The sequence below is a fragment of the Oncorhynchus kisutch genome, linkage group LG6 (genome assembly GCF_002021735.2).
Source record: "Oncorhynchus kisutch isolate 150728-3 linkage group LG6, Okis_V2, whole genome shotgun sequence".
Taxonomy (NCBI): Eukaryota; Metazoa; Chordata; class Actinopteri; order Salmoniformes; family Salmonidae; genus Oncorhynchus; species Oncorhynchus kisutch.
The window spans coordinates 6,183,297-6,210,234 of record NC_034179.2 but is presented as its reverse complement, the minus strand read 5'-3'; the positions used below and the strand labels follow the sequence as shown (position 1 = coordinate 6,210,234).

General features: G+C 43.4%; 1 protein-coding gene across 1 annotated transcript in view; it reads right to left on the bottom strand.

The window, feature by feature from the left end:
• Positions 1–15,016: 15,016 nt before the first annotated feature.
• The window catches only part of dcc (DCC netrin 1 receptor), a 699,685-nt gene continuing 687,763 nt past the window's right edge, over positions 15,017–26,938 (bottom strand). Inside the window, exon 29 of the mRNA XM_031825895.1 lies at positions 15,017–20,027. Within this exon, the coding sequence (XP_031681755.1) occupies positions 19,938–20,027 (90 nt within the window). The 3' untranslated portion in view covers positions 15,017–19,937. The remainder of the gene's footprint in view (positions 20,028–26,938) is intronic.

Genomic DNA, 26,938 nt, shown 5'->3' with positions numbered 1-26,938 from the left:
GAATCACAAGAGATAAATTCAACACTATTTTGAGGTTTATATGGTCCCATTTTACTCTGGTCATGGTGTTAAAATGTGTGGACTCAAAACAACTAAAGCCTTTGTCACGATCGTCCTAAGAAGCGGACCAAAGCGCAGCGTGAATGCATCATGTTAATGGATGACGAGGTGCGGACTCCGACAGCACAACCTAAACCTATAGGGGAGGGTCTGGGTGGGCATCTGTCCACGGTGGCGGCTCTGGCGCTGGACGTGGACCCCACTCCATCATTGTCTCTGTCCACCTCCTTAGCGTCCTTCGAGTGGCGGCCCTCGCCGCCGACCTTGGCCTAGGAACCCTAACAAAGGGCCCCACTGGACTGAGGGGCAGCTCCGGACTGAAGGGTAGCTCAGGACTGAGGGGTAGCTCAGGATTGAGTGATAGCTCAGGCTGATTGACGGCTCTGGCAGCTTCTGGCTGATTGACGGCTCTGGCAGCTTCTGGCTGATTGACGGCTCTGGCAGCTCCTGGTTGAATGGCGGCTCTGGCAGATCCTGGCTGAATGGCGGCTCTGGCAGATCCTGGCTGAATGGCGGCTCTGGCAGATCCTGGCTGAATGGCGGCTCTGGCAGATCCTGGCTGAATGGCGGCTCTGGCAGATCCTGGCTGAATGGCGGCTCTGGCAGATCCTGGCTGACAGGCGGCTCTGGAAGATCCTGGCTGACTGGCGGCTCTGGAAGATCCTGGCTGACTGTCGGCTCTGGAAGATGCTGGCTGACTGGCGGTTCTGGCGGCTCCTTGCAGACTGGCGGCTCTGGCGGATCCATGCTGACTGGCGGCTCTGGCTGCTCCATGCAGACTGGCAGCTCTGGCGGCTCCTTGCAGACTGGCGGTTCTGGCAGCTCCTTGCAGACTGGCGGCTCTGGCGGCTCCTTGCACACTGGCAGCTCTGGCGGCTCCTTGCAGACTGGCGGCTCTGGCGGATCCATGCTGACTGGCGGCTCTGGCTGCTCCATGCAGACTGGCAGCTCTGGCGGCTCCTTGCAGACTGGCGGTTCTGGCAGCTCCTTGCAGACTGGCGGCTCTGGCGGCTCCTTGCACACTGGCAGCTCTGGCGGCTCCTTGCAGACTGGCGGCTCTGGCGGATCCATGCTGACTGGCGGCTCTGGCTGCTCCATGCAGACTGGCAGCTCTGGCGGCTACTTGCAGACTGGCGGTTCTGGCGGCTCCTTGCAGACTGGTGGCTCTGGCGGCTCCTTGCACACTGGCGGCTCTGGCGGCTCCTTGCAGACTGGCGGACTCTGGCAGCTCTGGACAGGCGGGAGACTCTGGCAGCTCTGGACAGGCGGGAGACTCTGGCAGCTCTGGACAGGCGGGAAACTCTGGCAGCTCTGGACAGGCGGGAGACTCTGGCAGCTCTGGACAGGCGGGAGACTCTAGCAGAGCAGGACAGGCGGGAGACTCTAGCAGCGCTGGACAGGCGGGAGACTCTAGCAGCTCTGGACAGACGGGAGACTCTGGCAGCTCTGGACAGACGGGAGACTCTAGCAGCTCTGGACAGACGGGAGACTCTGGCAGCGCTGGAGAGGAGGAAGGCTCTGGCAGCACTGGACAGGCGGGAGCACCTGTAGGGCTTAGACGGAGAGACAGCCTGGTGCAGGGGGCTGCCACCAGAGGGCTGATGCGTGGAGAACCGTATCAGGCCAAACACAGAAACAGACAAACTAGACATACAATATAGAATGCCCACCCAGCTCACGTCCTGACCAACACTAAAACAAGGAAAACACAAAAGAACTATGGTCAGAACGTGACAGCCTTATTTAAATATTTCTTAATGTGTCACCTTAAGGTGTTTTGAAATATGATATCAATCACTGTTTAAAGCCAATTATTAGGAAAATAGCCAACAATTCCACCTCACAGACAACTTATATTTAGTATGTCTGTCAGAGTAGAGAAAAACACTGATCTTAAAAAAAACATGGTGACAACTGGAACGACGATCTCACTAACGGTTGCTAGAAACTCAACCACTTACAGATTGATTTAGTTTAGAAAAATGTACATTTCTTATCTTTGTGTAGCATGACATCAAGGCCAATCAATGTACATGCAAAAAAAAAACATTTAAAAAAATCTACCTGCACCAGAGCATGCTGGGAAATATGACAATGAGGTCCCTCCCAGATATGTGGATAACTCCATAGATTTAAAATACCTGTCTCTGGTTACTCTGGAGTTAAAAGTACTCTGTCAGTGAGGGCTCCGATGAATCGGTAGCTGTGTGTGTGTGTGTGTGTGTGTGTGTGTGTGTGTGTGTGTGTGTGTGTGTGTGTGTGTGTGTGTGTGTGTGTGTGTGTGTGTGTGTGTGTGTGTGTGTGTGTGTGTGTGTGTGTGTGTGTGTGTGTGTGTGTGTGTGTGTGTGTGTAAAATGAGTAATGTGAGCAACGAGTATAACAGAGTGTGTGTGAGGATTCCAGACCAGTCATCTGTGTTATGAGGAGGATTCCAGCCCAGTCATCTGTGTTAAGAGGAGGATTCCAGACCAGTCATCTGTGTTATGAGGAGGATTCCAGCCCAGTCATCTGTGTTATGAAGAGGATTCCAGACCAGTCATCTGTGTTATGAGGAGGATTCCAGACCAGTCATCTGTGTTACGAGGAGGATTCCAGACCAGTCATCTGTTTTAAGAGGAGAATTCCAGCCCAGTCATCTCCATGCAATGGTTAGAGAAGAAGAGACAAATCCTAACAGATGAAGGGACAGGGGCCTGGTGAATAAATGGTGTTTGTTGTAGCTCCCTGGGGCTAAGAGAAATGATTAGGTTGTTCAACGAGGGCTGTTTGTGTGCACAATGGGATTGAAAATGTCTGAACAATATAAAATCCAAAAGCTAGTGACACTAAAGGGACTAAAAATGCGATAATATGATTATATTTCTATTGATGTTACCTCGAAGAGACACCAAACAATCATAACATCTGATGTAAATGGATTTAGAAACAGTTCTAGCTACGTACCTCAGTTACAGCTCCACTGTCATGCAAAGGAGGCTGTCGGGAGGACCTGCTGAAGACAGATATCATGTATAGGAGCTGCTGAAGGACAGAGATCATTTATAGGAGCTGCTGAAGGACAGAGATCATTTATAGGAGCTGCTGAAGGACAGAGATCATTTATAGGAGCTGCTGAAAGACAGTTAATTTATAGGAGCTGCCGAAGGACAGAGATCATTTATAGGACCTGCTGAAGAACAGTTAATTTATAGGAGCTGCTGAAGACAGAGATCATTTATAGGAGCTGCTGAAGACAGAGATCATTTATAGGACCTGCTGAAGGACAGAGATCATTTATAGGGGCTGCTGAAAGACAGTTAATTTATAGGAGCTGCTGAAGGACAGAGATCATTTATAGGACCTGCTGAAGGACAGTTCATTTATAGGAGCTGCTGAAGGACAGTTAATTTATAGGAGCTGCTGAAGGACAGTTAATTTATAGGACCTGCTGAAGGACAGAGATCGTTTATAGGAGCTGCTGAAGGACAGAGATAATTTATAGGAGCTGCTGAAGGACAGTTAATTTATAGGAGCTGCTGAAGGACAGAGATCATTTATAGGAGCTGCTGAAAGACAGTTAATTTATAGGAGCTGCTGAAGGACAGAGATCATTTATAGGAGCTGCTGAAGGACAGAGATCATTTATAGGAGCTGCTGAAGGACAGAGATCATTTATAGGACCTGCTGAAGGACAGAGATCATTTATAGGAGCTGCTGAAGGACATATATAATTTATAGGACCTGCTGAAGGACAGTTAATTTATAGGAGCTGCTGAAGGACAGTTAATTTATAGGAGCTGTTGAAGACAGAGATCATTTATAGGACCTGCTGAAGGACAGTTAATTTATAGGAGCTGCTGAAGACAGAGATCATTTATAGGAGCTGCTGAAGACAGAGATCATTTATAGGAGCTGCTGAAGGACAGTTAATTTATAGGAGCTGCTGAAGGACAGATATAATTTATAGGAGCTGCTGAAGGACAAAGATCATTTATAGGAGCTGCTGAAAGACAGTTAATTTATAGGAGCTGCTGAAGGACAGAGATCATTTATAGGAGCTGCTGAAAGACAGTTAATTTATAGGAGCTGCTGAAGGACAGAGATCATTTATAGGAGCTGCTGAAGGACAGAGATCATTTATAGGACCTGCTGAAAGACAGTTAATTTATAAGAGCTGCTGAAGACAGAGATCATTTATAGGAGCTGCTGAAGGACAGAGATCATTTATAGGACCTGCTGAAGGACAGTTAATTTATAGGACCTGCTGAAAGACAGTTAATTTATAGGAGCTGCTGAAGACAGAGATCATTTATAGGACCTGCTGAAGGACAGTTAATTTATAGGAGCTGCTGAAGGACAGTTAATTTATAGGAGCTGCTGAAGGACAGTTAATTTATAAGAGCTGCTGAAGACAGAGATCATTTATAGGACCTGCTGAAGGACAGTTAATTTATAGGACCTGCTGAAGGACAGAGATCATTTATAGGACCTGCTGAAGGACAGAGATCAATTATAGGACCTGCTGAAGGACAGTTAATTTATAGGAGCTGCTGAAGGACAGAGATCAATTATAGGACCTGCAGACTTCATTTATAGGAGCTGCTGATGGACAGAGATCAATTATAGGACATGCTGAAGGACAGAGATCATTTATAGGAGCTGCTGAAAGACAGTTAATTTATAGGAGCTGCTGAAGGACAGAGATCATTTATAGGAGCTGCTGAAAGACAGTTAATTTATAGGAGCTGCTGAAGGACAGAGATCAATTTATAGGAGCTGCTGAAGGACAGAGATAAATTTATAGGGGCTGCTGAAGAACAGACGTCATTTTATAGGTTTCACGTCTGCTCCCGCTCTTCCCCTCTGGTGCTCGAGGGCGCCAGGCTGCCCTGCATTACGCACTCCTGCCATCATCAATTACGCACACCTTCCTTCCCTCGTCACGCGCATCAACGATATTGGATTCACCTGGACTCACTCATCACCTGTTTATTACCTCCCCTATATAAGTCAGGTTCCCTGCTCTGTTCCCTGCTGATGCATTCATTATTTTTGTCTGTATTACTCGTGTGCTGACGCTGTTCCTGACTCGTTCTATATTAAATGTTTGACTCGCCGTACCTGCTTCGCCTCTCCAGCGTCATTCATTTATAGTTCACTGACACCTTCGGTGGAAGCTGATCGTGTGGTCATTTACAAGAAGCCAGACCCATCCCACTCGTGTTGGAAGTTCAGAATGAGAATAGGTTTAGGTTTTCCATTATCCTATTAGAGGTGTAGATTTTACATCTCACATTCCAGTGTTCCAATTGGTAAACAAGGGATTATTACTAACGCGACTCTGTGCAGCCAATGGGTTTAAAGGCGATACCGTTCCGTGAGCTTTGTGGTCTACCACTTCGCGGCCGAGCCGTTGTTGCTCCTTCCTAGTCGTTTCTTCATCACAATAACGGCACTTACAGTTGACCAGGGGGGCAGCTCTAGCAGGGCAGAAATTTGACGAACTGACATGTTGGAAAAGTTGAAAAGTCACTGAACTCTTCAGTAAGGGCCGTTCTACTGCCAATGTTTGTCTATGGAGATTGCATGGCGGTGTGCTTGATTTTATACACCTGTCAGCAACGGGTATGGCTGAAATAGCGGAATCCACTAATTTGACAGGGTGTCCACATACTTTTGAGTATTTAGTGTATTTAGTGCATCTAATTGAGGGTGTTTGTTTTCTTGTGACATAATTACATTTTCTCCAGTAACCTATAACAACGTAACATGCAAGTGGCAAAGAGCCAATCAGTTCTTCCCGCGACAAACTTCAATTGCAGAGCAGTTTCATTGTTTTTATTCAGGCGTAACTCCCACCAATCGAAGAAGCACAAGAACTGTTCATCGGGAGTTTCATGAAATGTGCTTCCATGGCCGAGCAGCCGCACACAAGCAGAAGATCACCATGAGCAATGCCAAGAGTCAGCTTGGCATTGTAAAGCTCGCCGCCATTGGAGCAGTTTATCTGGAGTGATGAATCACGCTTCACCATCTGGCAGTCTGACGGACAAATGTGGGTTTGGCGGATGACAGGAGAACTCTTACCTGCCCGAATGCATAGTGCCAACTGTAAAGTTTGGTGGAGGAGGAATAATGGTAAATAAATGTTTATTGTGATCAGTGGGAAGAACTTGACTAACATGCACAGAGCACTGACCTCAACACCATCAAACCCCTTTGGGATGAATTGGAACGCTGACCGGGGAGACAGGCCTAATCGCCCAACATCAGTGCCCGACCTCACTAATGCTCTTGTGGTTGAATAGAAGCAAGTCCCCGCAGCAATGTTCCAACATCTAGTGGAAAGCCTTCCCAGAGGAGTGGAGGCTGTTATAGCAGCAATGTTCCAACATCTAGTGGAAAGCCTTCCCAGAAGAGTGGAGGCTGTTATAGCAGCAATGTTCCAACAACTAGTGGAAAGCCTTCCCAGAAGAGTGGAGGCTGTTATAGCAGCAATGTTCCAACATCTAGTGGAAAGCCTTCCCAGAAGAGTGGAGGCTGTTATAGCAGCAATGTTCCAACATCTAGTGGAAATCCATTTCCAGGAAGAGTGGAGGCTGTTATAGCGGCAAAATGGGGGACCAACTCCACATTAATGCCCATGATTTTGGAATGAGATGTTTGACAAAGAGGTGTCCACATACCTTTAGTAATGTAGTGTATATTAGACATGCGAAGCACAGAGTTTGTTTTCAAAAAAGAGACATTTAATATATATATTTACTCGTTCAGAAATATCCATGTCCGAAATCATAAAAATAAATAAACACAATGTGTAATCAGTTATTATGGCTATTTGTATGGTGAAGTAGATCTGAATATGAATGAAGTCAAGAGGTTGTCTTTCATTTCTCCATAATCTACTGCAGTAAACATTAGATTGTCTTTCATTTCTCCATAATCTACTGCAATAAAACATTAGGTTGTCTTTAATTTCTCCATTATCTACTGCAGTAAACATTACATTGTAACTAGCTCTGTGGTTCAAATCTGCATCTAATTGAGGTGTAGCTCCACTATTCAGCTAAATTAAATGTGAAAGCCCTTTCCAAAAGGGGGCAGAGTTGTCACGCTTAATAGGCCTGTGTGTGTGTGCGTGCTCGTGAGTATGTGTCCACACGTGCGTGCGTTTGTGTGTGTGTTTGCCTGAGTGTGAGTGTGATCTGGGGCTACTCTAACCCCAGGGTGTTTAGTCTCTCTGTCCAGACAGTCTCTCTCTCTCTCTCTCTCTCCCTCCCTCTCGCTCTCTCTCTGTGTGTGTGTGTGTGTGTGTGTGTGTGTGTTTGCCTGAGTGCGAGTGTGATCTGGGGCTACTCTAACCCCAGGGTGTTTAGTCTCTCTGGCCAGACAGTTTCTCCCTCTCTCTCTTGCTCTCTCTCTCTCTCTGTGTGTGTGTGTGCGTGTGTGTGTGTGTGTGAGAAATGAACTGTCAGTGTGTTTCCGGGCCAAGTTAATGCTTAGAGGTCCCAGCCCAGCAAGATCCAGACATCCAGACAGGGCCGAGACCAGCAGGAGTTCTAGCCCACCCAGGGCTCTCATTGATCAGGCCACCGGGTGGCCTTGTGGGTCCCTTCTCTCCATGAGTGGCTGGTTTTAACGAGAAGACCACCCACTGTACACCAGCCACAGAAGTACTCCATCTCTGACTAGCTGCCACTATTAGGCTTTTAGAGAGAGAGAGAGAGAGAGAGAGAGAGAGAGAGAGAGAGAGAGAGAGAGAGAGAGAGAGAGAGAGAGAGAGAGAGAGAGAGAGAGAGAGAGAGAGAGAGAGATAGAGAGAGAGAGAGAGAGAGAGAGAGAGAGAGAGACAAAGCTGCTCTTTGAGGCTACAGCGACTGGCCTGACATTATGAGCCACACAGAAAATGTCACTGTTGAAAATTATGGTTTCGGCTAATTTAATGTTGGCAGACTGACCGCTACTTCCCTACACACAAGCCAGCAGGGTCAACAATAGATCCAAATAGTTTGGTTTGCTGTTCCAAGTTGCCTGCTGGAACATAAAACAAGAGTTTGTCCTCGGCTTGTACAGATGAAACAATTATAATGTAAATATTTTAACATTTAGATTCTAAGGCCTAAAGATTCATGAATTCTCTTTAGGTGGTTGAGCTTATTATCTTGTGTGCTCTGTCTTTATAATGTTCAGGGGTGAAACAGAAAGGTCTCTGAAGTCTTCTGTAGTCATGGTGCCCAGAAGAAAACGTTACTGGTCGTTTGGTTGAATTTGTTTTTTGAAACCAGGAAGTCTTATTGAGGTCTGAATATCTCTTTCACAAATGTTTTGTACTGGTTCTCTATAATCTCCCAGTGATGTTGTTGATATTGTCTGGCCCCATCAGGCCATAGTCTATCAGCCACGCTGCATGATCCAAATCAATAGGTCAAGGTTCATGTTCATGGCTGCATGACTTTTACTCTGGACTGGGGCATTACTCTGGACTGGGGCATTACTCTGGACTGGGGCATTACTCTGGACTGGGGCATTACACTGGACTGGGGCATTACTCTGGACTGGGGCATTACTCTGGACTGGGGCATTACTCTGGACTGGGGCATTAATATGGACTGGGGCATTACTCTGGACTGGGACATTAATATGGACTGTGGCATTACTCTGGACTGGGGCATTACTCTGGACTGGGGCATTACTCTGGACTGGGGCATTACTCTGGACTGGGGCATTACTCTGGTCTGGGGCATTACACTGGACTGGGGCATTACACTGGACTGGGGCATTACTCTGGACTGGGGCATTACTCTGGACTGGGGCATTACACTGGACTGGGTCATTACTCTGGACTGGGACATTAATATGGACTGGGGCATTACTCTGGACTGGGGCATTACACTGGACTGGGGCATTACTCTGGACTGGGGCATTACACTGGACTGGGGCAGTACTCTGGACTGGGACATTAATATGGACTGGGGCATTACTCTGGACTGGGGCATTAATATGGACTGGGGCATTAATATGGACTGGGGCATTACTCTGGACTGGGGCATTAATATGGACTGGGGCATTACTCTGGACTGGGGCATTAATATGGACTGGGGCATTACTCTGGACTGGGGCATTAATATGGACTGGGGCATTACTCTGGACTGGGGCATTACACTGGACTGGGGCATTACTCTGGACTGGGGCATTAATATGGACTGGGGCATTACACTGGACTGGGCTGGCTCATTGGTTCATTCTACAGCAGACCCAGATCACACTATGACAAGGGAATACATCCCAAATTGCACCCTATTCTATATTTAGTGCACTACTTTTGACCAAGCCAATAGAGCTCTGCTACACTACAAAGGGAACAGAATGCCTTTTGGGATGCAGACATACATCACAGCGTGGCGATCTGTTCCTGTAAGTAGGTCAACACATGAAACACGTCGACATTGTACATGACTAGCCTGAGTCCCACATTTGTTCGTTGCTCTCTCAACAACTCCATTGTTTTGTGCTGCCTTTTCTTCCAGTCACATCAATGGAGTCGGAAAGACAGCACAAACAGACGTAGGACACCAGGATCATATACTACCATTGGACACGGACTCCACTACACTCCATTCTATTCTCATTGCTTAGTTCATTAATGCTATTTTAGCTAAGCTAATAGAATGATCCTAACTAGGTAGCCCAGCTAGCATTGTCAGTGGGAGATTTGTTTGCTAAAACTGGAAATACGTTTGAGGATTGTAGCCTACTAATAGCTATACTTCTAGGACACCTACACAGAGCAGGATAGCTGGTTAGTTAAAGAGTGTCTTTGTATCTGCCGATCTGGTTTTAATGTCTATGCTACAAACTGGTAATAATTAACTTCAGGTGTTAATTTACTGTAGCTTGCTTACTGTGTCAATTTCTAATTTATTTTACCTTTATTTAACTAGGCAAGTCAGTTTAAAGAACAAATTATTAAGTCATCACGCACTGATTTTGGATCTGAAACAAGTCAGTTTGGTGGAAACACACCACTGGCAACTTCATGCAGATTTTTTAATGTTCCCCTGAAAATATGTTGCCAATAGTAGGAAGCTATAAAATAAAAAGAGAGTCGGTCACCCTATATATATATATATATATATATATATACAATATTGGATAGGAACCTAGCTACTGACAACTACCATAGCTAAATCGCTATGCTAATGTAGAAACATTCCACCCATTTGTAAAAGTTACCCGACACTAGCTAGCTGGCCAGCCCCGACAAAAGGGCGAAACAATCGATAACATAATTATTTAAAACGTTTTTAAAAGTATGGAGAAAAGTATGTGACTTTAATAATTGGTTGACCCTCCTTTGGCAGCAATGACCTCAACCCAAAAGTTTTCTTCACAACGGTCAGGAGGAATTTTGAACCATTCCTCTTTACAAAACTGTTTCAGTTCAGCAATATTCTTGGGATGTCTGGTGTGATTCGCTCTCTTGAGGTCCTGCCACAGCATCTCAATCCGGTTGAGGTCAGGACACTGCATCTCAATCGGTTTGAGGTCAGGACTCTGACTGTGCCACTCCAGAAGGCATATTTTCTTCTGTTGAAGCCATTCTGTTGTTGATTTACTTCTGTGTTTTGGGTCGTTGCCCTGTTACATCACCCAACTTCTGTTGAGCTTCAATTGGCGGACAGATAGCCTAACATTCTCCAAGCAAAATGTCTTGATAAACTTGGGAATTCATTTTTCTGTCGATGACAGCAAGCTGTCCAGGCCCTGAGGCAGCAAAACAGCCCCAAACCATGATGCTCCCTCCACCATACATTACAGATGAGATTAAGGTTAAGATGAGGTTTTGATACTGTTGTGCTGTGCCTTTTTTCCTCCACACAGTGTTGTGTGTTCCTTCCGAACAACTCAACTGTAGTTTAAATCTGTCCACAGAACGTGGTGTCCTCCCATGAACTCCATTCTTGTTTAGTGTTTCACGTATCGTAGACTTGCCAACAGAGATGTTAACATGTTCCAGAGATTTTTGTAAGTTCTTAACCTCATTGAGCATTCTGCGCTGTGCTCTTGCAGTCATCTTTGCAGGACGCCATTTATTCTCCATTTATAGACAATTTGTCTTACCAAGGACTGATGAACATCAAGGCTTTTAGAAATACTTTTGTTACCCTTTCCATCTTTAAGCAAGTCAAAAATCCTTAATCTTAGGTCTTCTGAGATCTCTTTTGTTTGAGGCATGGTTCACATCAGGCAATGCTTCTTGTGAATAGCAAACTCAAATTTTGTCAGTGTTTTTTGTAGGGCAAAGCAAATCTAACCAACATCTCCAATCTCCTCTCACTGATTGGACTACAGGTTAGAGGACTCCTGACTTCAATTAGCTTTTGGAGAAATAATTTGCATAGGGGGGGGGGATCACATATTTTTTTTCCAAACTACACTGTGAATGTTTAAATGATGTATTCAATATAAACAAGAAAAATACAATAATTTGTGTTATTAGTTTAAGCACACTAAATGTGTCTATTGTTGTGACTTAGATGAAGATCAGATCACATTTGATGACCAATTGATGCAGAAATCCAGGTCATTCCACGGGGTTCACATACTGTTTCTTGTCGCTGTTAGTCAGTGATAAACGCTTTGCATTTCTGATATATTTTGACTGTTGGGATTATTTAATTAAATTGTAAAAGTATTATAATTCATAATGTGATGTGCTCACAAACGACAGTTTCCTATCTGCCTTGAATGACCATGAAATGGAGCGCCACCTGTTGTGTTGGTGTTAGTGGTCCCTGGTCCCTAAGCTAAGCAAACTGTTGGCATACTTTTAGCTAAGAAACTGTTGACTAAATGTTAGATAAGAAGCTGTTGGCTAAATGTTACCTAAGATAACTATTGGTTAAATATTAGCTAAGCTAATTGGTGGCTAAATGTTAGCTAAACTAACTGTTGGCTAAATGATAGCTAACTGTTGCCTTTATCTAATGTTCAGTTAGTCCTAACCTTTGGCTACCATGGCTAAGCTAAAGTATGCATTTAGCTCTCTTGTAAACTAAGGTAACTATGTTGGCTAAAGTTCTCCTCTGTCGCCAGGCATTCAGTCTATCTAATGCTCAGTCAGTCAGTCAGTTGGCTAAACACTCTCCTGGAAGCTAAGCTAAGCTAACCGTTGGCTAATCAAACTGTTAGTGTAACTGTAGCCCTCCTGTCCGTCTCTAGCGAGGCCTTCAGTCTATCTTATCCTCGGTCGGTGTTTTAGTCCCAACCTCTGGGTGGATGATGGAGGAGGGAGTGAAGGAATGGATGAAAGACAAAGATAAGGCATTTTTACGAGTCTCCCCTCCCCTCGCTGTCCCCACCAGTCTGTCACAGCATATGTCTGGGCTCTGCTGCTAAGGTGGTATATTAATCAGAACAGTTATCCAGTAATATTCCTTCATAGCTGCCTTCATCACTCTGTTATCCAGCTAGTCAGACATATTCCCTCAGAGCTGCCTTCATCACTCTGTTATCCAGCTAGTCAGACATATTCCCTCAGAGCTGCCTTCATCACTCTGTTATCCAGCTAGTCAGACATATTCCCTCAGAGCTGCCTTCATCACTCTGTTATCCAGCTAGTCAGACATATTCCCTCAGAGCTGCCTTCATCGCTCTGTACCAGTCCAGTTTGTCAGAAATATTTTGTATCTTCATCTAGCATATCCCTTAACCCTTGCATTTACATTTTAGTATTTTACCAGACGCTCTTATCCATAGCAATTTACATTAGTGAGTGCATGCATACATTTTCATACTTTTCTCCTTTTCCCCCCGTGGGAATCAAACCCACAACCCTGGTGTTGCAAGCGCAACACTACCAGCTGAGCTACACGGGACCAGCCTATCCCTTAACTCAAACCCTAACCTATCCCTTAACCCAGACCCTAACCTATCCTTTAACCCAGACCCTAGCATATCCCTTAACCCAGACCCTAGCCTATCCTTTAACCCAGACCCTAACCTATCCTTTAACCCAGACCCTAGCATATCACTTAACCCAGACCCTAGCCTATCCTTTAACCCAGACCCTAACCTATCCTTTAACCCAGACCCTAGCATATCCCTTAACCCAGACCCTAGCCTATCCTTTAACCCAGACCCTAACCTATCCTTTAACCCAGACCCTAGCCTATCCTTTAACCCAGACCCTAACCTATCCTTTAACCCAGACCCTAGCATATCCTTTAACCCAGACCCTAGCATATACCTTAATGAAAAAAAATGTGTTTGAATATGGAACAACAGATAGACCCCAAAAAATAAATAAAAAGTAAGTTTGTTCTGAAGTGTCTGTCCTATATCTGAGAGAGAAGGGGGAGGGGGGTGCATTCATTTAACCCTTTTTCTTTGGCACTGATACAGTCACCAAACTGTATATTAGAGTTTCAACTGCTACCGGGGGGGGGGGGGGACCTAGAGACTAGAGCGAAACAACTGACGTGCCTGTTCGTCAAAGTCGACCTATGACAGGAACATGTAGGGATCAGTAGGGGAAGTCTGACTTGGCATGGTTTTATACCCAGGAATAATCCATAAATACACCAAACGCTATTGGCAGCATATATAGGCTGTGACCTATATGTTAACCTCTATAAACAGGGTGACAGGACAATGAAAACATTATATATATATATATATATATATATATATATATATATATATATATATATATATATATATATATATATATATGTGTTACCTTTATTTAACTAGCAAGTCAGTTAAGAACAAATCTGAATACTTATGTATATTTAATTATGTCATATTTAATAGGATTATTTTGAACATTTGCAAACATTTCTAACATGTTTTTGCTTTGTCATTATGGGTTATTGTGATGTCATTATGGGTTATTGTGATGTCATTATGGGTTATTGTGATGTCATTATGGGTTATTGTGATGTCATTATGGGTTATTGTGATGTCATTATGGGTTATTGTGATGTCATTATGGGTTATTGCGATGTCATTATGGGTTATTGTGATGTCATTATGGGTTATTGTGATGTCATTATGGGTTATTGTGATGTCATTATGGGTTATTGTGATGTCATTATGGGTTATTGTGATGTCATTATGGGTTATTGTGATGTCATTATGGGTTATTGTGATGTCATTATGGGCTACTGTATAGATTGATGAACTTTTTAATCCATAATAGAATAAGGCTGTAATTTAACAAAATGTGGAAAAAGTAATGGAGTCTAAATACATTCCAAATGCACTGTAACTTAAGTGGTTAAATGTCACTATTTTTCTTTTACATATTCTAAAGAGTCCTTGGGCTAGATTCTATAAGCTCTGCGCTAGCTGACACCCACATCGCGGTTGTTATGGCAGTGTCACCACTTTGACTGCTCCCAATGCAGTTACACCTCCGACATCGCCAAAACATCAGCTATGCAGGCTATCACCGGTTAACGCTTGATCTGATTGAATCCAGGTCCCGTGTTTCATTTTTACAGCTACGACAGGAGTTTTCCTTTTTTTGTTGTTGTGATATTAGGAGTACGATATGTCATCATCCATGCTTCATTTTTTTTAAACCAGAATTTTCTTCAACGTGTCTTGATTATGTCTTGCTCTGTTAATCCGTCTTCACCCTTCATCAGGGTGGCAGCTAACACACGGAATATGACAGTCACCTTCTAGTCGTCTGTTCAAAAGAGGACAGGGCTCGACTTGCCTCAGGAGGTTTTCACTCAGGCTTGCATCTGAAATGGCACCCTATTGCCTGTATACTGTAGTGCACTACTTTTGACCAGGACCCATAGGGTTCTGGTCTAAAAGTAGTGCACTACATAGGGAATAGGGTGCCATTTGGGATGCTGTCCTAGTCTGTTTAGAGACGTGACGAACTTGGCTTTGCTTCTGGAGGTTTTTCACACAGTCTTCGTTATAGCTACAGATAGACTCCACGTAAAATGGCAAGTGGTATTTTGTATCAAAACTTTATTTATCAAACAAAAAGAATACACCATCGAAATACCATTTCTATTTAAAAAAGAAGAAGAATGAACAGTGGAATTGCTTGCTCTACAGTGCATTACAAAACCAGTTGTACACAACGTTGTGGATAGAAACAGACAAGAAGAAGAGGTTTCTTACTCTTTGTAATAATAAGATAATAATAAGATACGCAATTATGTCTTATTCCCTTCTTCGCTTTAAATGAACAAAAATGTACACTTTTAATATTGTACAATCACTAAATCTAATTTGGTTAACAATTCAAAAAAAAAAAGGCTGACAATTTTTTAAGTATGAATTCAAAGAACATAGAGTTAGGACTTCTTTCTGGATATTTCACCTTCTCAACAGTCATCACAGTTTTGTTAGTAAAAAGAGTGTGGTCCTTTCTTGTTATAACCAATAATCCATTACAGGTTATAACCTATAGTCTATAATCCATAACAGGTTATAACATACAGCCTATCATTCACAACAGGTTATAACCTATAGCCTATAATCCATAACAGGTTATAACCTTTAGCCTGTCATACAAAACAGGTTATAACCTATAGCCTGTCATACAAAACAGGTTATAACCTTTAGCCTGTCATACAAAACAGGTTATAACCTATAGCCTGTCATACAAAACAGGTTATAACCTTTAGCCTGTCATACAAAACAGGTTATAACCTATAGCCTGTCATACAAAACAGGTTATAACCTTTAGCCTGTCATACAAAACAGGTTATAACCTATAGCCTGTCATACAAAACAGGTTATAACCTTTAGCCTGTCATACAAAACAGGTTATAACCTATAGCCTGTCATACAAAACAGGTTATAACCTTTAGCCTGTCATACAAAACAGGTTATAACCTTTAGCCTGTCATACAAAACAGGTTATAACCTATAGCCTGTCATACAAAACAGGTTATAACCTATAGCCTGTCATACAAAACAGGTTATAACCATAGCCTATCATCCATAACAGTTTATCAAATGCACTTGTTATTCAAATATCCAGCCAATCTAGACAGTTTGGGTGAATTGTGACATGATAGATGTCTGTGTAAGTCTGCAACTCAAGCTATCTACGGGTGACTTCCTTTTCTGAGAGGACGTGCTATCCTGTACGGTATCCAAATTAGGACTAACTGCTTGTGACTCCAGAGTCTGTCCTAATATTGATACCGCAATCATGATGTGGCTGATGGGAGAAAGACAACAGGAAGAGGGCATTAAATGGGATGGACACCTTCCTAACAGTATTGAGAATGAGATCTTGAATGGGTTTTTCCAAATGTCGTTTCCCCCCCCCCCATTACTAAACTACATGTCCAGAATGATCACGTCGTTCTTCATAAATAATAGTAATGTGCGCTCTAAATAATATATTACATTTTATCATAAAAAGTACCCTCCCCACACCCACCCACAGTCAATGAGTTAACTAGCAATTTGTCCTTCAGTTGCTCTATGGAACTGTACAATGGAAGAAGAAAAAAAACATGGCACCCTATTCCCTATATAGTGCACTACTTTTGACCAAAGTCCATAGGGCTTGAGTCAAAAGTAGGGCACGAAATAGGGAATAGGATTCCATTCGGGACTGACAATTTTTTTTTCATGTTGTCTTGCTTCAGTGGTCCTTTCTCCATGGTAATACACATGTACAGCATACAAGAAAATATAGAGCCATGGTCTGCCTGTCTGTCGTTCAGAAGAGAGAAGACTATGTCGACAGAACTTCATCTGTTACCCTGCACTTAAGGTCGAGGCAAAGAGAGAAAAACAAAATCACGTTTCATATTTTCCTACAGATCAAATGAAGTGACCAACGAAGAGAGAAACGAAGAACGGAAAAGCAAACTGATAGGCACATAGAACATCTCCATTTTTCTCAACAAATTAAAAATACAATAAAAAATAAAAGGATTTAAAAGAAAATACCACTCCAAAAAAACCTAAACAATGTTGTGTTTCATTAGTCCACTGTTGAAACAATCCTAAAAATGTTTTGCAGGTCAAGCAATCAAGTTTCCAAGATGTATAATGTTAAAATTCTAGAATGTGTCCTAAACGCATCATACTGTGAAATGTTCTGGACTTTTCAATATTCTAGATCTTGAAAACTAGATTTTGTTTTGTGGAATTTTCCTTTAAGGGCAAACCGATAAAAAAGAAAACCCCAAAACGTAGAATGAGAGCACACTCGACAGTCTGTTGTGACGAAATAAAGACATTGTTCTGTGATGAGTCGTCTGATCTGTGACTTTTCTTTCCCTCTATTCTAAACCATTTGAATGTCTCACTGGCACAGACATCAATACCATATTGAGCATTGTTACTATTTCCATCTGGTGTCCTAATATGAATCCTAACATTTGATACAGTATAATGAATTCAACCCTTTATCTCCTGTGTTCTAATCTAAACATGTTCTGAATGACAATGTAGCTAACCCTTTATCTCCTGTGTTCTAATCTAAACATGTTCTGAATGACAATGTAGCTAACCCTTTATCTCCTGTGTTCTAATCTAAACATGTTCTGAATGACAATGTAGCTAACCCTTTATCTCCTGTGTTCGAATCTAAACATGTTCTGAATGACAATGTAGCTAACCCTTTATCTCCTGTGTTCTAATCTAAACATGTTCTCTCTGGGACAATCCATCTTCAGAGGGGGGGAAAAAAATATAGAGGCTTGCAAATGATAAAGGGAGCACAGTTACCGTGGGTTACCAGAATCAAACATGCGAATATTGATGTCCTATTTTCATGGCGATTAATGATTCATTTATCACTTAAGTGGTACATATTGATGCCATGTTTTGTTAAAAGGCTTCAGGTTATGTACAGTATCTATCCTCAGTGATGCATAGCAACCCATGCAGCCCCATAATGTAAAACTAGATTAGAAGCCAGTAGGGTTTAATCAATTGGTTTAAAAATAGTTGTACTGCAGCTTTGACAGAACTGCTGATGTAAAAATATACTATATGGAATAATATAATCGTTTATCATATAAAAATGACCAAAACAAACCCCTGTGTGATCACATTGTTAGTCAGTCAACCGTACAACCTTAAACTGAGGTACATGTGTCTGTCTCATGAAAACCTTAACTGTTAAAATGACGACTCATCAATAGCATCAACGCCGCCTTAATCAACAACAAAAAAGAAACATCTCTCGGGGGTTTTAATAATGCACAAGACGCTGTATGTTGTGAATAAGGTGGTATTAACCAAAACAATGGATTGTTCAGAGTAAATAACATACATTCATACAAAAGCCTTCCAACCCCTGTAAATACCATTTGATACTGTATTGATTCCCAGTACGTTCCAAGACCATTCATACATTGACTGGAGCGCCTGGTTATAATTCTTGGTGTTGTTTTAACGATTTCAACAGCTGTCTGTAGTTGTGATAAAGGGTAGCAACACAACCAGGGCAGACGTTCAGTTGAGGAGCAGCAACACAAATGGACCTGAACAAGGATCCAGAACTTTCCAGAGTCTGAACTTGGTTCTGTAGAGTCCGTATTGAGATGATCCAGTACCCGGGGCCTAACCAGAGTTCCTCACAGCCTGTAGAATGTTCTAGGCTGTGGTCACTGACTGTGTCACTGTTTTAGGAAAGAGAAGAGGGAGCGTGTGTACGGTGTCCATATTTGGACAGCCTCGGGTTCACAAGGAGTTGGTGTACGTTTCATTCCAACGCCGTAAGGGTGTGGTTACTGTGAGACCTCCCATGTTGTCTCACAACATCACCAGGCAACGAGGGGTCCAGGGAAGTGTTAGTGAACGAGGGGTTCCAGGGAAACATTGGTGAACGAGGGGTTCCAGGGAAACGTTAGTGAACGAGGGGTCCAGAGAAACGTTGGTGAACGAGGGGTCCAGGGAAGTGTTAGTGAACGAGGGGTTCCAGGGGAACGTTGGTGAACGAGGGGTTCCAGGGAAACGTTAGTGAACGAGGGGGTCCAGGGAAGTGTTAGTGAAAGAGGGGTCGAGGGAAGTGTTAGTGAACAAGGGGTCCAGGGAAGTGTTAGTGAACGAGGGGTTCCAGGGAAACGTTGGTGAACGAGGGGTTCCAGGGAAACGTTAGTGAACGAGGGGTCCAGAGAAACGTTGGTGAACGAGGGGTCCAGGGAAACGTTGGTGAACGAGGGGTTCCAGGGAAACGTTAGTGAACGAGGGGTTCCAGAGAAACGTTAGTGAACGAGGGGTCCAGAGAAACATTGGTGAACGAGGGGTCCAGAGAAACGTTGGTGAACGAGGGGTCCAGAGAAACGTTGGTGAACGAGGGGTTCCAGGGAAACGTTAGTGAACGAGGGGTCCAGGGAAGCATTAGTGAACGAGTGGTCCAGGGAAACGTTGGTGAACGAGGGGTCCGGGTGAACTTTGGTGAACGAGGGGGTCCAGCTGAACGTTGGTGTCTGGAGATAATAACCAATCCAAAGGTCTAATCCTATAGACCCAGCTGTAACACTTGTGCCTTCAGTTCAAAGTTCAATCCAATACACCAGTAACGCACAAGGAAACCCTCCAAAATTAACACTGATAAATGAAAACTCAAAAGGTGGTGTTTTAAAGGGAAATCAACACTAGGAAAATCTTTTAGATTCTCCTTAATCGTTAGTCTTGATGTTTTGGGATTACAGGGGGGTTGGTTACTGTATTTATAGGGGTACATAGAGGTCTGTTAGAAGGGTTGGTTACAGTATTTGGGGGAGGCGGGAGGGAGGTGGAGAAGTGTCTGTGTTTCTGAGGTTCTGACACCATAACCCCCCTCTCTGTGCACTGCCCTATGGTGTAATACTGTGGTTCTGCTGTCTGTGCTGCTGCTGTTAAGGTCTGACGGACTGTCTGGGTGGGACTCTCTGCCAGGGCTGCTGGGGTTAAAAGGCCGAGCCAGTGATGGCGTTGAGTTGCTTCATGAGTCCCTCTAGGCTCGCCATCTGTTCACTCAAGTCGTCCTGTTCGTAAACCTAGAAGATAAAAAACAAAAGTCCTCTGTCACACAAAGTCAAAAAAGGGTCATTGTCCAGAAGAACTCGTGTTACGGTGTAGATTTTAGGACATCCTCAGCCTCATACCTCCTTGAGTCAATCGTCAACCCTTCTTGAGTTTGTCCTAAAATGCACACCATACCAAAAGTGGAGGATACATACAGTACCCATATATTGGTATGATCATACAGTACTTTATATATTACAATCAAATGCCGACCGCATTATCTACCAAGAGAATTCTCTTCGATTATAACCACAGCCCTGTATATCCCCCCACCCCAAGCAGACACCTCGACGGCCCTGAAATAACTTCATTGGACTCTATGTAAACTGGAAACCACATATCCTGAGGCTGCATTTATTGTAGCAGGGGATTTTAACAAGGCTAATCTGAAAACAAGGCTCCCTAAATTTTATCAGCATATCGAATGTGCGACCCGGGTTGGTAAAACCCTGGATCATTGTTACTCTAACTACCGCGACGCATACAAAGCCCTCCCTCGCCCTCCTTTTGGAAAATCTGACCACGACTCCATTTTGTTGCTCCCAGCCTATAGACAGAAACTTAAACAGGAAACGCCCCTGCTCAGGTCTGTTCAACGCTGGTCCGACCAATCTGATTCCACGGTTCAAGATTGTTTCGATCACGTGAACTGGGATACCCACAGAGACTATTAAAACCTTCCCCAACCAGAAACTGTGGATTGATGGTAGCAATCGCGCAAAACTGAAAGCGCAAACCACTGCTTTAAATCAGGGCAAGGCGACCGGAAACATGACCGAATACAAACAGTGTAGCTATTCCCTCCGCAAGGCAATCAAACAAGGTAAGCATCAGTATACTGTAGAGACAAAGTAGAGTCACAATTCAACGGCTCAGACACGAGAGGCATGTGGCAGGGTCTACAGACACGGACTACAAAAATAAAACCAGCTGCGTCGCGGACCACGATGTCTTGCTCCCAGACAAACTAAACAACTTCTTTGCTCGCTTTGAGGACAATACAGTGCCACCGACACGGCCCGCTACCAAAACCTGTGGGCTCTCCTTCACTGCAGCCAACGTGAGTAAAACATTTAAACGTGTTAACCCTCGCAAGGCCCAGACGACATCCCCAGCCCCGTCCTCAGAGCATGCGCAGACCAGCTGGCTGGTGTGTTTATGGACATATTCAATCAATCCTTATCCCAGTCTGCTGTTCCCACATGCTTCAAGATGGCCACCATTGTTCCTGATCCCAAGAAAGCAAAGGTAAATGAGCTAAATGACTATCGCCCCGTAGCACTCACTTCCGTCATCATGACTAGTCAATGATCATATCACCTCCAGCCTATCTGACACCCTAGACCCACTCCAATTTGCTTAACGCCCCAATAGGTCCACAGACGATGCAATCGCAATCACACTGCCCTAACCAATCTGGACAAGAGGAATACCTATGTAAGAATGCTGTTCATTGACAACAGCTCAGCATTTAATACTATAGTACCCTCCAAACTTGTTATTAAGCTCGAGACCCTGGGTGATCATACTGTAATTTATATTGGTTTGATCTTACAGTTCTTTATATTGCTGTGATCATAGAGTACTTTATATTGGTGTGATCATACAGTACTTTATATTGCTGTGATCATACAGTACTTTATATTGCTGTGATCATACAGTACTTTATATTGCTGTGATCATATTGTATTTTATATTGGTGTGATCATACAGTACTTTATATTGCTGTGATCATATTGTCCTTTATATTGCTGTGATCATACAGTACTTTATATTGCTGTGATCATACAGTACTTTATATTGTTGTGATCATACAGTACTTTATATTGATGTGATCATACAGTACTTTATATTGATGTGATCATACTGTACTTTATATTGATGTGATCATACAATACTTTATATTGGTGTGATCATACAGTACTTTATATTGCTGTGATCATACAGTACTTTATATTGCTGTGGTCATACAGTACTTTATATTGCTGTGATCATACAGTACTTTATATTGGTGTGATCATACAGTACGTTATATTGCTGTGATCATACAGTACTTTATATTGCTGTGGTCATACAGTACTTTATATTGCTGTGATCATACAGTACTTTATATTGCTGTGATCATACAGTACTTTATATTGGTGTGATCATACAGTACTTTATATTAGTGTGATCATACAGTGCTTTATATTGGTGTGATCATACAGTACTTTATATTGGTGTGATCATACTGTACTTTATATTGCTGTGATTATACAGTACTTTATATTGCTGTGATCATACAGTACTTTATATTGGTGTCATCATACAGTACTTTATATTAGTGTGATCATACAGTACTTTATATTGGTGTGATCATCCAGTACTTTTTATTGCTGTGATCATACAGTACTTTATATTGCTGTGATCATACAGTACTTTATATTGCTGTGATCATGAAGTACTTTATATTGGTGTGACCATACAGCACTTTATATTGGTGTGATCATACAGTACTTTATATTGCTGTGATCATACAGTACTTGGGTCTTTAAAAAGTGTCAAAATTGTGTATAGCTTCCAGGAAAACAGCATCAATATCAATTAGCTTAAGCATTGGCTTACAAGCGGAACGACAAGTGAATCACCATCGTGATTCTCCCACAGTGTGTGTGTTTCTTAATATGTTTGTGTTTGTTGACATTCCGGATCTGGTTACTTTCCTCTCTCTCTATCTGTATCCTACAGTCAGACAGTTCCCCTCTCTCTCTCTCTCTCTCTCTCTCTCTCTCTCTCTCTCTCTCTCTCTCTCTCTCTCTCTCTGTCTCTCTCTCTGTCTCTCTCTCTCTCTCTCTCTGTCTCTGTCTCTCTCTCTCTCTCTCTCTCTCTCTCTGTCTCTCTCTCTCTCTCTCTCTCTCTCTCTCTCTCTCTCTCTCTCTCTCTCTCTCTCTCTCTCTCTCTCCACCTGTGACCTCCAGTCAGACAGCTTCATCCCTCTCTCTCTGTGACCTCCAGTCAGACAGCTTCATCCCTCTCTCTCTGTGATCTCCAGTCAGACAGCTTCCTCCCTCTCTCCATCTGTGACCTCCAGTCAGACATCTTCCTCCCCCTCTCCATCTGTGACCTCCAGTCAGACATCTTCCTCTCTGTCTATCTGTGACCTCCAGTCAGACATCTTCCTCCCCCTCTCCATCTGTGACCTCCAGTCAGACATCTTCCTGCCCCTCTCCATCTGTGACCTCCAGTCAGACATCTTCCTCTCTGTCTATCTGTGTTCTCCAGTCAGACATCTTCCTCCCCCTCTCCATCTGTGACCTCCAGTCAGACAGCTTCATCCCTCTCTATCTGTGACCTCCAGTCAGACAGCTTCATCCCTCTCTATCTGTGACCTCCAGTCAGACATCTTCCTCCCTCTCTCCATCTGTGACCTCCAGTCAGACATCTTCCTCCCCCTCTCCATCTGTGACCTCCAGTCAGACAGCTTCATCCCTCTCTCTCTGTGACCTCCAGTCAGACAGCTTCATCCCTCTCTATCTGTGACCTCCAGTCAGACATCTTCCTCCCCCTCTCTCTCTATCTATGACCTCCTGTCAGACAGCTGAAACTGCTAAAGTGCTAAACTGGTCCACCAGAACCCATCATTCTTTTTGTTAAATGTTTGACAGAAGATCTATGTCCTTGTTGTGATCCATTTAAAGATACATCTGTTGTTTTCTTCTTAAAGCAGACCCTGAGCATAACCCTGTGATGGTAAACTGAATGTGCATGGACATGCTTCAGAGAGTTTATATAAAAGCACATGCTTGAATCAGCTCCACAGTTTAATACGTTTTACTAAATGAATCCTAGATTAGCCTTTAAATTGTCCTAAATGAATCCTAGATTATCATTTAAATCTTACTAAATGAATCCTAGATTAGCCTTTAAATCTTACTAAATGAATCCTAGATTACCCTTTACATTTTACTAAATGATTCCCAGATTACCCTTTAAATCTTACTAAATGATTCCTAGATTACCCGTTAAATCTTACTAAATAAGGTTGGGGACCATCATGAAATAACCATCTCCCTTATTACTAGCTGTTGAGGCCTTGGTGACACAGCACTGATGTACAATTATCGGAGTGTGTGTGTGTTTGTGTGTCTAGATTTTCCTCAAAAAAAGTATTTACATTTACATTACATTACATTTACATATTCGTCGCCAGACCCACTGGCTCCAGGTCATCTACAAGTCCATGCTAGGTAAAGCTCCGCCTTATCTCAGCTCACTGGTCACGATGGCAACACCCATCCGTAGCACGCGCTCCAGCAGGTGTATTTCACTGATCATCCCTAAAGCCAACACCTCATTTGGCCGCCTTTCGTTCCAGTACTCTGCTGCCTGTGACTGGAACGAATTGCAAAAATCGCTGAAGTTGGAGACTCTTATCTCCCTCACCAACTTCAAACATCAGCTATCTGAGCAGCTAACCGATCGCTGCAGCTGTACATAGTCTATTGGTAAATAGCCCACCCTTTTTCACCTACCTCATCCCCATACTGTTTTTATTTATTTACTTTTCTGCTCTTTTGCACACCAATATCTCTACCTGTACATGACCATCTGATCATTCATCACTCCAGTGTTAATCTGCAAAATTGTAATTATTTGCCTACCTCCTCATGCCTTTTGCACACATTGTATATAGACTCCCCCTTTGTTTTCTACTGTGTTATTGACTTGTTAATTGTTTACTCCATGTGTAACTCTTTGTTGTCTGCTCACACTGCTATGCTTTATCTTGGCCAGGTCGCAGTTGCAAATGAGAACTTGTTCTCAACTAGCCTACCTGGTTAAATAAAGGTGAAATAAAATAAAAAATAAAATAAAAAATAAGCTACTGGGCCTCTGTCCACTCCCCTTTTTTGGTGGGATAATGTAACTCCGTGGGGGATAATGTAACTCTGTGGGTGATAATGTAACTCCGCTGGGGATAATGTAACTCCGTGGGGGATAATGTGAGTCCTTGGGGGATAATGTAACTCTGTGGGGGATAATGTAAATCCGTGGGGGATAATGTAAGCCCTTGGGGATAATGTAAGTCATTGTGGGATAATGTAAATACTTGGGTATAATGTAAGTGCCTGGGGATAATGTACATCTGTTGGGGATAATGTACGCCCTTGGGGATAATGTAAGTCCTTGGGGGATAATGTAACTCAGCGGGGAATAATGTAAGTCCTTTGGGGATAATGTAAGTCCCTGGGGGATAATGTAAGTCCTTGGGGGATAATGTAAGTCCCTGGGGGATAATGTAAGTCCTTGGGGGATAATGTATGTCCTTGGGGGATAATGTAAGTCCTTGGGGATAATCTAAATCCTTGGGGGATCATGTAAATCCGTGGGGGATAATGTAAGTCCTTGGGGGATCATGTAAATCCTTGGGGATAATGTAAGTCCTTGGGGGATCACGTAAATCCGTGGGGATAATGTAAGTCCTTGGGGATAATGTAAATCCGTGGGGATAATGTAAATCCTTGGGGATAATGTAAGTCCTTGGGGGATAATGTAAGTCCTTGAGGGATAATGTAAGTCCTTGGGGGATAATGTATGTCCTTGGGGGATAATGTAAGTCCTTGGGGATAATCTAAATCCTTGGGGGATCATGTAAATCCGTGGGGGATAATGTAAGTCCTTGGGGGACCATGTAAATCCTCGGGGATAATGTAAGTCCTTGGGGGATCACGTAAATCCGTGGGGATAATGTAAATCCGTGGGGATAATGTAAGTCCTTGGGGATAATGTAAATCCGTGGGGATAATGTAAATCCTTGGGGATAATGTAAGTCCTTGGGGGACCACGTAAATCCGTGGGGATAATGTAAATCCGTGGGGATAATGTAAGTCCTTGGGGATAATGTAAATCCGTGGGGATAATGTAAATCTGCGGGGATAATGTAGGTCCTTGGGGATAATGTACATCCGTGGGGGTAGTGTAAACCCACGGGGATAATGTAGGTCCTTGGGGATAATGTAAATCCGTGGGATAATGTAAGTCCGTGGGGATAACGTAAGTCCCTGGGGATAATGTAAACCCGTGGGATAATGTAAGTCCGTGGGGCTAATGTAAGTCCGTGGGGATAATGTAACTCCGCGGGGATAATGTAAGCCCGTGGGGATAATGTAAGCCCGTGGGGATAATGTAAGACAGTGGGGATAATGTAAGTCCGTGGGGATAATGTAAGTCCGTGGGGATAATGTATGTCCGTGGGGATAATGTAAGTCCGCGGGGGTAATGTAAGTCCGTGGGGATAATGTAAGCCCGTGGGGATAATGTAAGCCCTTGGGGATAATGTAAGTCCGTGGGGATAACGTAAGTCCGTGGGGATAATGTAAGTCCGTGGGGATAATGTAAGTCCTTGGGGCTAATGTAAATCCGTGGGGATAATGAAAGTCCTTGGGGATAATGTAAATCCTTGGGGATAATGTAAGTCCTTGGGGATAATGTAAGTCCCTTGGGATAATGTAAATCCGTGGGGATAATGTAAGTCCTTGGGGATAATGTAAGTCCGTGGGGATAATGTAAGTCCTTGGGGATAATGTAAGTCCTTGGGGATAATGTAAATCCAGTTTAATGTTTTATTTTCTACTGCTGCGGAGGAGGAGGAGGAGGAGGAGGAGGAGGAGGGTTGTTCCACACCACTCTGATAAAAGAGAAAAACATACACACACCCCTAAGCATCTTGGTGCTTGGCGGCTTGGCGGGGAGAAAAGATGAGCATATAAAGTGTGTGATCGATGTCAGCCTATTTGGAGAGACTCCCACTGATGAGAAAAGGATCAATTACAAAGATATGTGGGATGGATAGAAAGATGCTGACCTTTCGAGGCAATCTCTTCTCCCCCTCTTCTCCTCATCT